Consider the following 14,185-nt stretch of genomic DNA (forward strand, 5'->3'; position numbering starts at 1 on the left):
TTCGCCAACAGTTGATGCCCAACTGGACCAGGTGACCAACCAGAGCATTGCAATATTTATCGAGGATAAGCCTCAAGGTCTGCCTTCAACGGATATGTGGCTATGCAGCTGACTGGGCGGTAGGATTGCAGATGCATATGCATCGAGTGCTAGCGGGAAGACGGCCACATGAGCCTGGTCGAGGCACATGTACCTTGCACATCGGCCTCCTACATCACCACTTGAGTTCTGGTTTTGGACTATTCTTTTGCAAATCTTTGGCACCTTTGACAACATGCTCGATCTGGTTACATCTATTGCTGGCTTCGCCTACCAGACCTTTTTGACCTACAACGGCCTGGGAGATGATGCCAAAGATCTCGTGAAAGAGATCAAAAGTATCTCAGGGAAAACAAGCACATGTAAAAAGGTCTATGAGCGGATCTATTCAGGGGCGATTCGGGTCTCCTTCCCCGAGCAGTTGCAGCGAAGATTGATTACCAGTTTGAAAAGATGTCAGAAGACGTTGTCAGAAGCTGAGGAGAAGTCAAACAAGCTTCTCAAAAGTCGAAGCCGCAAACTCCTCCAAGTTCTAGACCCCGATGAGGTGAAAAGGTCGAGAGACAATTTGCGGTCGGGAGACAAAGACCTGCGATCAGTTGTGGAGGACATCCACCTGTAAGTCGCTTTTTCTTCTGGCCAGTGTTACTGTTTCTTTCATCTATTCCAGTGAGAGGTCTTGGCTATATGATACTTCATGCCTACATCATGCAAGGGCAACCGTCCGCTGACATCGGGTGCTCAAAACAGGGAGATAGGCGCCCAAACACTCAAAGACGTGCGCCAAATAAAAGACATGTCCTACCAGACCAAGCATATCTCTCGCCAAGCAAGAGACACGGCCGACCAAACAAAAAGAATGACCTCCAAATTACAAAGTGACGTCCAAAAAAACGGCGTCGTAGCCTGCCAAACACAGGCCACTGTCCTCAATATCGAATCCCAACTCAAAAAACTCATCAAGGCATCCCGCGCACCGAGTCCAGGACGCCAATTTGCAGATTGGGTTCCGCCATTGGTGAGGACACTTTTGCTCAACGGTGAGAGCGTCGACAAGCGACAACTGCCTAACAGATACACTGCCCTACAAAATGCTTGTAGTGACCCCGATCAATCCGACAACAAAATTGCTCTTGTCAGCTTTCTGCTCGACGAGGGGGCTGATCCAAGGCTTACCACTGAAGGTGCTCAGTCAACATCCCTACACCTCGCTGCCTACAACAACAACGTGAAAGCACTGAAGGCTATCAAGAGAAGCTTGGTGCCGGAGGACGACGGACCTGCTGATGCCAAGACACTCGCCGCTCGAGCTACAAAGCTTCCTGTTTTCACCAAGGAACAAGAGGTGACGACACTACCTCGTCGACCTTCAACTTCGATGAGTACGGTGTCAACCGTGCAGCGCTATAGACGTCACAAAAAGGAATGGAAGAGTCTCCTATGTAAGGCCAACAAGAACGGTAGGAATGTCCTTCACATGGTTGCTTGGGGGGCAGCACCTGAGGCGGCCGAGTTTTTGGTTAGCGAGATTGTGAGAGAGAGGCTGAGTGAGCGGTTGGTTAGGGAGCAGGACGACAAGGGAAGAACGCCTTGGGATGTCTTGTCTGGAAAATTTTCCAGGGGAGATAAGGATGAAAGAGCGTTCAGGAAGATGAAGACTGCGTTAGAAAAGGCGGGTGCCCACTTGGCTGCAGCTCAAGAGAAGGAACTAGCAAAGGAGGTACAGGCTAAGGCGCTACCTCAAGTCGACGAGCAACATGAAGGTACAAAGAATGCGTCAAAGACCACTCCACGCCAGCAACCACGCCGGAGCCCGCCTCGAGGCAGGTCTGAGGTTCGTTCTCCACAGAAGCATGAGGACCGTGGTCGGAATACAACCCCAGACTCAGGTCAACGACAGAATGACCAAAGCCATCTCAAATATCCAGATTGTAGAGATGATGACCGGTCACTGGGAAAGAGCGACAGCCGCCGTGGAAGATCCAAGGCACCTACGAAGGATGCCAGCCAGAACAGGACCAACAGACAACGATCGAACAGTCCACAGGTCGCCAGACAGGATTTGTGCACAAATAAGATATCGAGTCACAAAGTGACACCTGACACTGGCAGGAGCGACAAAGCGGCCGGTGACAAACAAAAACCCAGAAAGAATACACCAAAACCTCGAGGTGTTCATTCAAGCCAGATGAAGAAGCCGCCACCAAGTCGAGATACTAGAGCAGCCAATTTACCGCCCCCCGTGAACCAGAGGAGCAGGTCCCCAAATACCTTGCCTGATTTGAAGCAAGATGCCAAATGCAAGATGCGTCCAGTGTCATCTCAAAGTGAAAGCCAAAAGAAGCCTAAGAGTAGAGTCTCCACGGGCGAGGTCAGAAAAAGCACGAGGAGTGCTGGGTGGGATACAGCATCCAGATATGGGGCTCACAGCGAGAAAAGAGGTGCTGTTCGGAATAAAAAAGACTTAGGTGGTGATCTTTGGAATCAAGTGTTGCCGTCAAAGGACAGTCTTGTAGAAGCAGGTCCTCAATTTGGTCAGATGTTACAGACTGAACCTCTTATCAAGAAGTGGTTGGACAGTGTTCCAGTTAATTGTGGCTTTTATTGAGTTGGACTTGGAATAGCCTACCTAGGAATAAAAGATGAGAGATCTCTAGATGTTAATTGAATCTGAGTGTGCACAAAAGCAGCATTATAGAGAAAATATGATCTTCAAAGCTATAATTGGTGTGCTGAAGGCTCTCGGCTTTCTTTGTAGCGTTTTATGTTTCTTGTCCTTATTGTAGCATGAAGCATGAAGCGTGTGGTCAGAGTAGTTTCAGGAGTAAGAAAAGGCCTACATAGGGAAGTGAGGCTCTGCTGCCAAAGGGGGGGGGGGGGGGGCGCAGTCGTGTTGATCCCCTATCATGTCAGCACAATGAGCCGCAAACATGCTGCTCAAGGGCCAACTGAATCCGACCTTGAGGCTGTGTCCACATTTGCGAGGGCAATCTGTGGGAGTCTAAATCGCAAATCATCTTCGGATTGCCACTGCTACCCCTGTTTAATCCTCAATCCACTCTTGCCCACCTTAACTCAAGGCCATCTTTGCCGTTTGTCCTTCAGCACAGAAATCACTCACAGTCAAATCACACAATGTTGGATCAAATCATCATCTTGCAGGATTCCGCCGAGCGGCTCTCGACGACATACAACAGCCTGACCTACCGTGTCCTATGCAGTGATAACAGTTTCAGAGATCTTGCCAATAGCATCAAGGCCGTCTCCGTGGCACTAGACTCCTGCAGAGGCCTTCTTGAACAGCTCAGGTCTGGTACTACCAGCATCCCTATAACCACTGATCTCTCCCCGCGAATTGAGGCGAACCTGGAGGAGTGCAAGGTGGCCTTTGCGGACGCCAATGAGAAGGCAAAATAAAGATGATGCCCCAGCAAGGTTTCACAAAGCTGTGTTGTACGGCAGCGAGGATTTTGGTAATAGTTGATGATATTGTTAAGTACTCGAACAAACAACTCTAGAGAGCAAAACCTTCCCCTTATCCTTTCCATATATGTGGGCCCCAGGGCCGAAGCCCTAGAGCAATCTGACTGCCAGTCCCACAGGAGTATTGCTCCCACAAGCCGTCTGAGATATATCAACTTGCTCAGATGCATCGGTTGACGAGTCGGTTGTATGCGAGGGAACGGGAGATTTATCGGGTTGTTCAGGCTGTTAGGTTGTATGTGATCCCCCGAACCTCCATGTCTATACCAGTTTCATGGAAGGTTTGTGTACTGACGCGCCGTCGACGACATCTAGACAAATAGCCTCACCGCTCCTACAAACTCCCCAAAACATCCTCTCCAACGCGCGACACCATTCGGTCAACCTCTCCCAATCCGAGGTATCCAACCCGGCCTTCAATTCCAACCACAGAGATTCCAATGGCAGTTCAACACGCCCAACATCACGAAAAGTCCCCCAGAACCGGGCACACCGCCCTCCACGACATGTGCACCACCACCGGGAAAAGCACCAAGACCACCACCGTCATCGAGTCCCTCCTAGAAAAAGGTGCCGACCCAACCGCCACGCTGAACGCGGCCTCTTCTCAGTTAACAGCCATACACCTCGCGTCGTATCACAACAACGTGGCCGCGCTGGAAGCCATCAAAGAAAGCATGACAACTACCAGAACATTTACATACACGCCTCAATATCAAATAAACACCCGATACACCCAATTCCAACCCACCAATTACACCGGCCAGTGGAAGTGGAAAAATCTGCTCAAACAACAAGATTTCCGGGGTATGACCCCCCTTCACTGGGCGGCTACTGGTGTCTGTCCTGAGGCGATAGAGTTCTTACTCAAAGAGGTGGAGGACGCCGGGTTGAGGCAGGAGGTGATCGATAGCAAGGATAGAGAGGGGAGGACGGCATTGCTTGTTGTGGGGCTGGGGTGTAATAAGCTTGGGGATAAAGACGCGGTGACAAAGATTGCAAAGGCTCTCGTGAAGGCGGGGGCGAGCCCTGATGTGGCGGATTGGAGGGGGCAGACGCCGAGGGGGATGCTGACCGATCTTGAGATTGAGAAGCCTGCTTTTCCACAGAAGGAGCAGCAGACATATGGTGTTGCCGGGGGATACTATCAGGGTTATGGTGGTTATCAAGGTTACAGGTATCAGGGATATCAAGGAGGGGGGCAGCAAAGTGATGTTTGCCGGTTTGGGGAGGGACTAGCTACCAAGGAGGTTGGACTAGGTGAGGGCCATAATTCGAGTTGTGAGAAGTTAACTCCAAATTGTATTTTTGAAGCCATCACCAACTTTGTCGTTGATCTCGGGATGGACGCCACATTGGGGTGAAATTGCCGAGCAAGGGTCCAGTTCTGCTCTCAGCGCTAGCAGGGGCCATTTGCAGATCTTGACCCCACAATCTGGCACTTGACAGGCAGGGGGTTGTCCCCTTGGATTGACCCTTGATGACGCAGTTCCGCCGAAAAAACTGTGAGGAAATATCTGAAGAGCTAGAGAAAAGTATTATGTTCTTGACCAAAACAAACAAACACAAACAAACTAGCAGAGGTATCATAGCTAAGCCGCAACCCATTATCCATTAGCAAATTCCCCAAGTATCTCGTCATGCACCTCGCTCCGTCCGTCTACTGCTTCTGCTCAGGCACAACCATGACCTCGGCAGCTTTATACTGCTCCTGAATCCCATTCTGGCTCTGCTCCCCAGAAGACCTCAACTCAGCCTCCTTATCCATCTGCACAATATCACAGCACCAGCAGCAGCACGCTAAAGCAACGTCCATCGCGCAGCTCCCCTGAAGGTTGTATTTGGCTCTGAAATCCGCTCTCTGAATTGCCATGGGAAGCCATTGCATGCAGACGGCTGTTGAACCGCAGAAGAGAAGGCACTGGATCTATGTTAACAACCCATCAAGGGCAATAATATGACAGAGCCCAAATATACCGAAGTGTTGATAGGCTCATAACCTCTCAAACTGGCGCTCTTGTTGACCCTGTGATGCGTCCTGCCAAACACCACACATGGCAAGCACCAAGTCATAAGACATGTCTCGAGCGGGCTGATAAAATTCCAGAAGTTGTGTGTCCATGGCTGGGCGGTGGCCGGCGACTCGGAGTTGAAGTGCTCTGAGGGTGCGGCGAAGACCTTGTTGAACTTGTCTTTCCACTCGGCGACGTCGGCGTCGGAGATGGGGCCAGCGGCCTGGGTGGAAGGGGCAGCAGCGGCTTGGGGAGCGGGAGTGGCCATTTTGATAGAATTAGAAAATAAGGTGTATGTAGGTCGGGTAAAAGGCCGGGTATCTTCGATAGCAAAAAGAGAAGAGAAAGAGCGATGAGAACGACTGGTGGTGAGACTGTTGCTGAGAATGAGATGGAAGAAGGCTGATCAGTGAGAAAGGCATTGTCCCACATCTTATACACCATCAACATATGTGACCCTGACGTCTGATTAATACGAACTGAGTGACCAACTTGCTGCCAAGACGCCCACATCCCGCATGTGGCTGGCTCTGCGACTTGGCTTTGCTCCTTGCGTGCCTACCCCTCGGGCAGCCACGCAGGTTCCGCCAACAACATGCCACCGTCTGACCCAAAAGGTCGGGACTAGCCGGAAAAACAGTCCTCGGTTTCTGCAAGTGGGTCGTCTGATGATTGGTCCTTAAGTTGCGAACGAGGAGGGTGGAGATGAACAGGGCTGCCACAGCCCGCTTGGCGAGTGCTTCTTTCTCTACCCCGGACAGGGCTGAGACGCCGGGACTTTGGAGCCAAGTCCAAAAGCATCTAGTGGCTAGGTTCCAACCGAACACCAGGTGGCTAAACCGGATATTAGCTAGCTTGGAGGCCTTCTCGAAGTTTGTGATGATGAGCGAGATTTGAGGACGTATAGGTACTCATGGAGAGGATCATTCTGCAAGCTAGGCCAAAGCCGTCTTATCTTATCGACCACCCTAAATCTGCTCGAATATTGAGATAGCTGCATAAATTTGGGAGGGCAGGCGACCGGAGAAGAGGCACCAGAAGAAGAGGCTGAACAAAAGGTTTAACAAGGTCAAGCTCAACTAGGTAAACTGCGGTCCCCCTGTCTGGTCGAAGGCTCGGTAGAACTCCAAGAGAGCCGCCTCTTAAGGCGCTTTAGGGGCCAGTCCAAGATGTTTATTTAGTCACACTGGACAAGGCAGCTTTTTTTCTTTCTTCAGTTCACATCGTGGTGGCATACAGAGGTCGCCAAGTAGGTGCTGGCAGTGTGTATCTAAATGGGTAGCCAGCGCATGGCTTCCAATTTGTGTGAACAGGTAACCTGAGAGTTCTGAGAGATATTACCCCAGTGAGTTCGTGAGAACTTCCGGTATAGTCCAATGTAAAGGCAGGTTACAAAAGAGCAACATCAAGGGATCTATTTCTCAACAAGACTAGGTAACCGATTGGAGTTTGCCCCCCCTGATGAAAGGTTGTCGTCAAGGCCCTTGCAAACGACAGCGTTCTTAGACTGACGATTGAAAGAACACCTCCCGTGGTTTTTGTTGTACTGGCAGCCTGCACAGGCAATACCAACCTGCGAGTCCACAACACACTCAGTAAATGGCCCAGCCTTGTTCTTACAACGGCCACAGCCCTCTTGGACAATTTGTCCGCTGGTCTGGACAACCAAAGCTATCATATTCGACCGATCGTTCCAATTATAGACACGTTTCTTTTCGGACTTGGGCATGGTTGTCCGCAAGCGAGCTGGTCGTCGATACTGCCCAGTATCCAGTTAGCAAGCAGATTCTTCTTCATTCCGTATGTGGTTATTATGACTTGCCGGCTTTTCTAACATCCTTCTTATCACATAGGACACTGCCCCCTGTGACTGATTGATGCGCCAGAGATGCCCAACCTCTTGCTCGTCACGGATAGCAACCTTGTCTTGCTCCATCTCTGTGTCAGAGTCCTCCTGGGGACTGGTCAACACAAGAGTGGACGAAGAGGTTTCTTGTTGGCTCGACGACCCCCTCTGCATGGCACAAGATTCCGAAGGCTGTGGGAAGGCCCTTGGCTCTGAGGCCTAGATGAGGGTAAAAGGTCAGAGAAATCGCTCCGCGAACCCTGATGTGAAGGGCAAGTTTGAGGATGGAGGACTAGATGTACGTACCAAGTTCTGATCCGAGTCCAACAGCCCATCTCGCCCCTCTCTCTGTGTTGGCGCTATAGTCTCCGCACGCATGGCTGGCATGGGTCGGCTGTCCCCGGCAGTCCCTTCATTGTGTTCTACCTCATCATTGGTGGCAATGAGAGGCAAAGGAATGTTGAGGCTGCTGCCAACCTCAGCAAGAGAAGGCTGTATCCGACCAAGGCCTTCGAGTCCAGACTCTTTCGAAAATCTCTTTGCACTGTGGCTCATCCTGCTGTGATAACGTTCTACGATGGTTAGACCGTCGTTCCTCAGGTTCCTCTCGGTTGTCGACGCAAGCTCCAGTTCTTCCTCCACGCTGCCTAGTTCCCGTTCCACGCTGACCAGTTCTCCTTCCGTGCTAGCCAGTTGTGCCTCCAAACTTTTCTTTTGTGCCTCCAGACGTTTCTTTTGGTCTTTCAGACTTTACTTCTGTGATTTTGCCATGCTCTGCTGTCGATTCATTTCCTCGCAGCCATCTCAAATAGACCGGCCCTCTCTCCTTCCTCTCTCCATCTAATTGTGGGACTTCCCTCAGAGTAACTGTGATATTTTCTCAGCCCATCGTGCGTCATGTTGTGCTCGGCGTTTCTGGATCGTGGGCTCGCCTCTTTCTTGCTTGATGTTCTGGAATCCATGGGGAGAGGAAGCGATAGCGATAGGTTGGTAATGCTTGGTCCCAAGCTCGTGAAGAATGGGGATGAATGAACAAGATATAAACTCGTGCGTCCTCGTCCACGTCAGCTTTGACTCTTTTGCTGCCTCCTTACCAACCTAGGTAGGTATGCAGGATCCCACCACCTTGCCCTTCTGAACGAACCATCGGCGTTGTCAGAGTTCCTGAGTGCCTCCGCCGACAATATCTCTCATGGCGGGCTTCATGCATTGGTGCGGCTTGGAACCGGGCCGCGAGGGAAGCCGGCGAGATATGCCAAGCCGGTCTGTTGTGCACACTTCAGGCAGCGGTAAGATTTCATGGGAAATAGCCATCATGGGCGTCAGTCCAAAGATGATAGCTCAAGTCTCTTGTCCACGTCATCTTGTCCGGTGCGGTGTGCCCGTCTTGCGCGGTGCGTGATAGAACACACCTGCTAGCTGCTGGCTGCCGGCTGGTTGTGCCATTGGTCAACGCGGCAGTGTCTTCATAGCAAACAATGCAATACGAGGCGGAGATCCATCTTAGTCCCCCAATGTAGCAGTCAGCAGATGGTGATCCAAGTCTCTCCTTGTCCTAGTTACATGCTTCAGTCGGCGGACAGAATGCGGCTGCCTGGCTGAACCTTTTACGTGTTACCCGACGAAGGCGATGGTGTTTCGATTGAAAATACTGAACACAGAGAGGCTGTTGGAAAGACGAAGAAAGGGTATAGATGAATAGGGAATAAACGGCCTCCATGGGTCGCTCAGCGGCATCGAACTCAATTTGTGCAGCTTTGCAAAGATCCTTTTCACACCCCACACTCCACACCCAACCACCACGCGGGTTTGGCTACACACCCCCCCCCTCCACCTCCCCCCTCCACAAAAAAGAAGAACAGAAAAAGCGGTCCCCGGCGTGCCCCGGCGTGCCCCGCCTCGGACGGGTGGCAGCACTTATCGAGCCGCCGGGAGCCCGCCGTTTGCTTGGACCCACATGGCTGGAATTGAACGAATGGGCGCTGCAGTTCGATGTAGCTCACCCAACCCTGTTGAGACAGCGCCAGCTTTGCAAGCTGAAGACGCATCAACGAAACGACGAATGCTGCGGCCCTGATGACTTGTTGAAGTTTTCCCTGCTCCTGCCTGGTCCTACTTGTCCGCGACTGCCTGTTTCACAAGCCTTCTGTCAAACTTCTTTGATCGCCCACTATGAACAACATGTCCATCAAGCAAGAGGCGGACGATGGCTCCAACGATAGACTGGCCATCTTGGAGAACCAGTATATTGAGTAGTACAAGAGACGGCGCCCACAGAGCCTCGAAAAGGCCTCACATGACGTTGCTGTCCAAATCAAGCCTATGTACGATCGTCTGAAGATGGCAACCCCGAAAGCCGAGAAAGATGCCGAGGAGGTGGGTTCCTGGGACAAGGAGCTGAGGGAAGTCAAAGAGAAGATCGTGCGGCTTGACGAAGAGAAAGCCCGGGCGATGAACTACAAGAAGACAGTTGAGCAGAAAAGAACACGGCTGCTCTACAGTATTGCCGATTCACAAGCGCTTATGGAATCAGGAAGTCGTGCCATGAACAGCTGCATTGCGGACCAGTACGCAATTGAGATGAGCACCCAGCCCAGCAGCGCAAATGGCGGGGCCCGAGTTGTGGTCGACATTGACTGCCTCTCTTTGGAGGACTTCACGCCGCGGGTCAAGTCCCACGTGGCCTACATGGACTTCTGTACGGACATGGTGCTGAGGCCTGTTGACTTGGGCACCGCTAAAGCGGAGGCGTCCCGTGCTGGCACACCATCGCCGACACCCGACTACAACATCAGCGTTCCCGGACAGTGCACGAGCACTGCGAGACCGAGAACCGGCGCTGAACCGCCCTCTGGTGAGGAATCGTTGCGCCAAGTGTCGCAGCTGACTTTGAATCTTTTGTGCCCCAATAGCTTCAGTCCAGAGCAGAGACCTGCCGACCTCACCACCGCAGCAGCGGAGGCGCCCCCCGCTGGTACATCGTCGCAAAGTTCAAAAAGCAATTCCAGCGTCGCCAAGCAGAGCACCAGCACAATTGGACGTAGCAACGAACACTCCATACCAGCCTCCGCCCCTCGCAACCTTAACATCGAATCTTTTTCGCTTCCAGTGAGTACTATTGCCCCCAGTTCGGGATTGTGATCACCAACTGATCTTCTGCTCACTCCAGACATTGCGGTTTCCGCCCCGAGTGAATGGTTCGCCATTCACGATCATCAGATACGGGAATCGCATGGTCCTGGTGCATCTGGCTCTGGGGAAAATTTGAGATCAGCCAAAAGAATGATGACGGGACTACGGCGTTCCATCTCTCCGAGTCTTCCCAGTCTCCTATTAGCCCAGGGTGTCTCTGAGCATGAGAGTGGCTCGGAGTCTGAACATGTAAGCGCAGTTGGCTCTTCTTCTTTTAGACCACTGTCTAGCGGCCGTCTTTGGCAGGGACCTTTGTTCCCATTTCTGCTGCCTGTATTCCATGTCTTTCCTCTTTGCTGCTAGGTTGAAATGCCACCCGTCTTCCTTCTGCCGTATAGCAAAACTGCTTAGGTATTTGGCACCCCACTGACCGTTCTTCTACCCCTTTGCAGGGCCCCACCGAGGAAAATTCCCCCCCTAACTGCCACCATTGTTGCCGCCACTGCAACCAATCCCAGGTTTGAGCATGATAAGGGTGGAAAGGTGTCGTATATAGGCGAGAAGGCACTTCGTGGGATTTACCATGGCTGCATCAAGAAGAGTGCGGTGATGAAGGAGATCTTCTCTCAACAGGTATGCCCGCTCGAACCCAAAGCAATTTGTTCCAGACACCTGGCTAACAAGAAAGCAGTTCATCAGGCCAGCTAAGGTGAGGACGAAAACCGTCGTGGGGGTGGGCGTGAAGAGGGACCACCGTGGCAACCCCATGTACAACTGGCAGCCACATGCCAACTGTGAAGCTGCCCTCGCACATTCTCGCGGTGATATTTCTCCAGAGCCCTGCGATCGGTGCAGGGAGGGTCAAGGCCGGTTCGCCGAGTGTGTGGTGATGCCGGGCAAGTTCAAAGGTGCCTGTGCGAATTGTCGGTGGGCGGCAAAAGATTCGTCGTGTTATTTCCGAAGGCAGTAGTAGGGAATGGCAGATTTAGATGCTAGGTCCCCAGCTGGATGGTTTCTTTGGTCTGCGACTCTCAGTTTTGTTTAATGTTATCGAGGTCGATTGTCCTGGCAAGCAAGGCTGCATCGCGCTGTGAATTCTCGACGTTGTGATTGGCTCAAGATATCCAGCCTTGTAAGTGGTTGTCTTGGCGACAGCCGAGGCTCCAGTTCCTACGGTTTTTGACAAGGCTCCCAGACCATTATTGTACCGTTCCTCTGCTCTCACTGTCAGTTATTTTTGTTTATTCGGCTTGACTAGATGGGAGATTTATGCTTGTATTGGCGGCGCAAAGGCAATAGAAGCCTTGCGGTGACGTTGTTACGCAATAGAGCTCTGAAACAGTGCTCAAGCAAAGTTGTTGGCCCATTGCGCAAAATGATACTGTTTGGCTATCTATGTTGCCTGCAAAGTAAAGAACTGGCCTTGACGAACTGAAAAGATGACACAACATGTAGCCGTGAATTATCCCGTACAGGAGTGAGAGTTACATGTGGTGTCTCATCAACCACATCACCATTTTCGCCCTCAACTAAAGCTTTTGCATATAACTTTCTCAAATACCATGCACCGGAAACTTGAGTATGGAGGCGGGGCTTGCATTTGCGCGCAGACAACAACATCAACACCATATAAATGGAGGGGTCCTATCACGCTCGAGCGTACATTTGTACTGCAAATTGAATGAGACAAAACCCTGGGTTTCGGCAGTTGTGGTTGGAAATGTGGTCGATGACGTGGTCGACGATGTGGGGCGGATATTGGAGTTTCCCGGCCCCCATTGCCTTCAATTTCTCCATCAATATCATGCTGTCGGATTATGAGGAGAGTTGCGGGTCGTTTTAGTTTCTGGTTGTCCATTTTAAGCTGATACAATTGTCATGTTTAAGGGCACATCGTTTCTTGGAGGTTTGAACAACGTGTGCGCCTACCAGCTCTCATGCCTTTGCTTCCAGCTTGGTACCCACAGCATCCACAGTACCTGAAAACACAAGACCTGTCTGGGATCCCCTTGACGTGTAGTCGAATGGCATTTCCCTTGCCGCATCGGAGCTGCTGCACATTGCCATATATCACCCACCAATCCTGGAGAAGGGCAGCGCGGATTAAGCCTTGGTTTCACTACAACCAATGGTTTGCCCAACATGATAGACGTTGGCAATTTTTGGACAGATGAGAAACGGCTGTTGCGTTCTTCTTACTGCTCGCAATCATGTCCCCTGATTGTCCTAGGAGACAGACCTCACACCCGGTAGGCTGATAGCATTATCTCCATCTTCGTGTTTGGCCACCTGCTAGCATCTCAATGCCCAGTTCGGGTTTGACTCTCTCCAACAGGACGTCCAACGGGACTCACCATATGCAGGCTTCCCTATCAAACCCAACTAGTTCTCCGCTCTTAGGTTTGGGCTGAGACAGATCTGGATTTCACGACGGTGAATGAACATGGTGACGTGCTAAACGGCAGCACTCCATCTTTGGTAGAAAATGACCGCCTCTCGCAAGTAAAACTATCAACTGCAACCCCCAAATTGGTCAACAGCTATTGCTTCGCACCAGCAGTTACACTCCCTGCTCTTGAAGTGCCTTGCTTGCAAACGATACAGCCAAAAGCTTATGTCTGTGTTCGAGGTTCCTACACTGTGTTGACACCGGCATATACTTACCACCGTTCTAGATTCTATAGGATGGAAACCCCAACTCGCGAACCAGAACAGAGTATCCCTGGGGCTCCTAAGAGAAAGACACCAGATCTGATGGCGGTGTCGCCGGTTCGTTGTGCCTTTTCGGAGCCACAAACAAATGCGAGTAAGTGTCATACTCTCAGCTTCGTTCGTAATAATCTTCTTGGTGTTCATACATATGTCCTCGCCAAGTAGATTCCTGGACTGACTCCTGCGCAGCACCAACAACTGAGATTCCTTCGTACGACTGACCGCCCATGGTAGGCGGAGAGGAGACGGTGGGCGGGCAGGAGACGGCGGGCGGTGAGAAGAGCCCCTAACAGGGACAACAGCGCGGACTGGAAGAACAGGGCGATCGATGAGAGGAAGATCAATGGGGAGGATGAGATGAACCGGGAGAAGGAAATACCCTGACTGTATCGCATCCTTCTTTGCTTGTATAGGTAACCAAATCAGCTGTAGGCCAATACAGCATGGACGCGATGCACACAACGCGAGACGCTCTCCCCCCACGTGGATATGCACATCATTTGACTCGAAACATAATATATGGTGGTGATCCATCATATTTCCTCCGTCATCACGCACGCGACCCAAGGGCACCGGGCCATGCGTGATGCGTGCCGGGTTTCGGGTGGACAGGTTCCAGCAACTTGACGGCATGGCGTAAATTATCCCAAGCACGCCGGGTTCCCTTCACGCAGGCGGTTATATAATTGTACCCAGACTATTTCAATTTTCTCGAGGACGGTCGGTTGAAGTTGTCGACTTCGGAGTAGGCGCTTGCGAATTCTCGGGGTGACCGCCGCGCCAATTTTGTTGGCGGACCTGCGGTTTTGGAGGCCGCCGGGACGCTTCGTCTCTGTCGCGCGGCAACTGAGTATTAGAGATGTACGTATTCGAAAGCCTAGGCGCGGAGCTGGATTTCGGCAGTGTTACGAGCAGGCAGAGTGTTGCGCCGGCGGAGGGGCGCGCGCGGAGGGGCGCGGGG

At 51.7% G+C, this 14,185-nt stretch overlaps 5 protein-coding genes across 5 annotated transcripts; 4 read left to right on the forward strand and 1 right to left on the reverse strand.

Annotated features, from left to right (window-relative positions):
* Positions 1 to 736: 736 nt before the first annotated feature.
* PODANS_4_3940 (uncharacterized protein) lies at positions 737 to 2,647 on the forward strand (the record flags this gene model as incomplete). The annotated part of the gene is made up of 1 exon (XM_001905721.1): positions 737 to 2,647. The coding sequence occupies one exon, from the start codon at positions 737 to 739 to the stop codon at positions 2,645 to 2,647; it is 1,911 nt and encodes a 636-aa protein (XP_001905756.1).
* A 1,315-nt stretch (positions 2,648 to 3,962) lies between these two features.
* PODANS_4_3935 (uncharacterized protein) lies at positions 3,963 to 4,886 on the forward strand (the record flags this gene model as incomplete). Its single annotated transcript, XM_001905722.1, has 1 exon — positions 3,963 to 4,886. One exon carries the CDS (start codon positions 3,963 to 3,965, stop codon positions 4,884 to 4,886), a length of 924 nt encoding a protein of 307 aa, XP_001905757.1.
* A 296-nt stretch (positions 4,887 to 5,182) lies between these two features.
* Positions 5,183 to 5,802, reverse strand: PODANS_4_3930 (uncharacterized protein; the record flags this gene model as incomplete). The annotated part of the gene is made up of 2 exons (XM_001905723.1): positions 5,183 to 5,443; positions 5,500 to 5,802. 2 exons carry the CDS (start codon positions 5,800 to 5,802, stop codon positions 5,183 to 5,185), a joined length of 564 nt encoding a protein of 187 aa, XP_001905758.1.
* A 3,900-nt stretch (positions 5,803 to 9,702) lies between these two features.
* PODANS_4_3926 (uncharacterized protein) lies at positions 9,703 to 10,521 on the forward strand (the record flags this gene model as incomplete). Its single annotated transcript, XM_001905724.1, has 1 exon — positions 9,703 to 10,521. The coding sequence occupies one exon, from the start codon at positions 9,703 to 9,705 to the stop codon at positions 10,519 to 10,521; it is 819 nt and encodes a 272-aa protein (XP_001905759.1).
* Positions 10,522 to 10,735: 214 nt separating this feature from the next.
* On the forward strand, positions 10,736 to 11,482 carry PODANS_4_3925 (uncharacterized protein; the record flags this gene model as incomplete). The annotated part of the gene is made up of 3 exons (XM_001905725.1): positions 10,736 to 10,761; positions 10,965 to 11,145; positions 11,204 to 11,482. The coding sequence occupies 3 exons, from the start codon at positions 10,736 to 10,738 to the stop codon at positions 11,480 to 11,482; spliced, it is 486 nt and encodes a 161-aa protein (XP_001905760.1).
* Positions 11,483 to 14,185: the final 2,703 nt, after the last annotated feature.

The sequence above is a fragment of the Podospora anserina genome, chromosome 4, assembly GCF_000226545.1.
Source record: "Podospora anserina S mat+ genomic DNA chromosome 4, supercontig 4".
Classification (NCBI taxonomy): Eukaryota; Fungi; Ascomycota; class Sordariomycetes; order Sordariales; family Podosporaceae; genus Podospora; species Podospora anserina.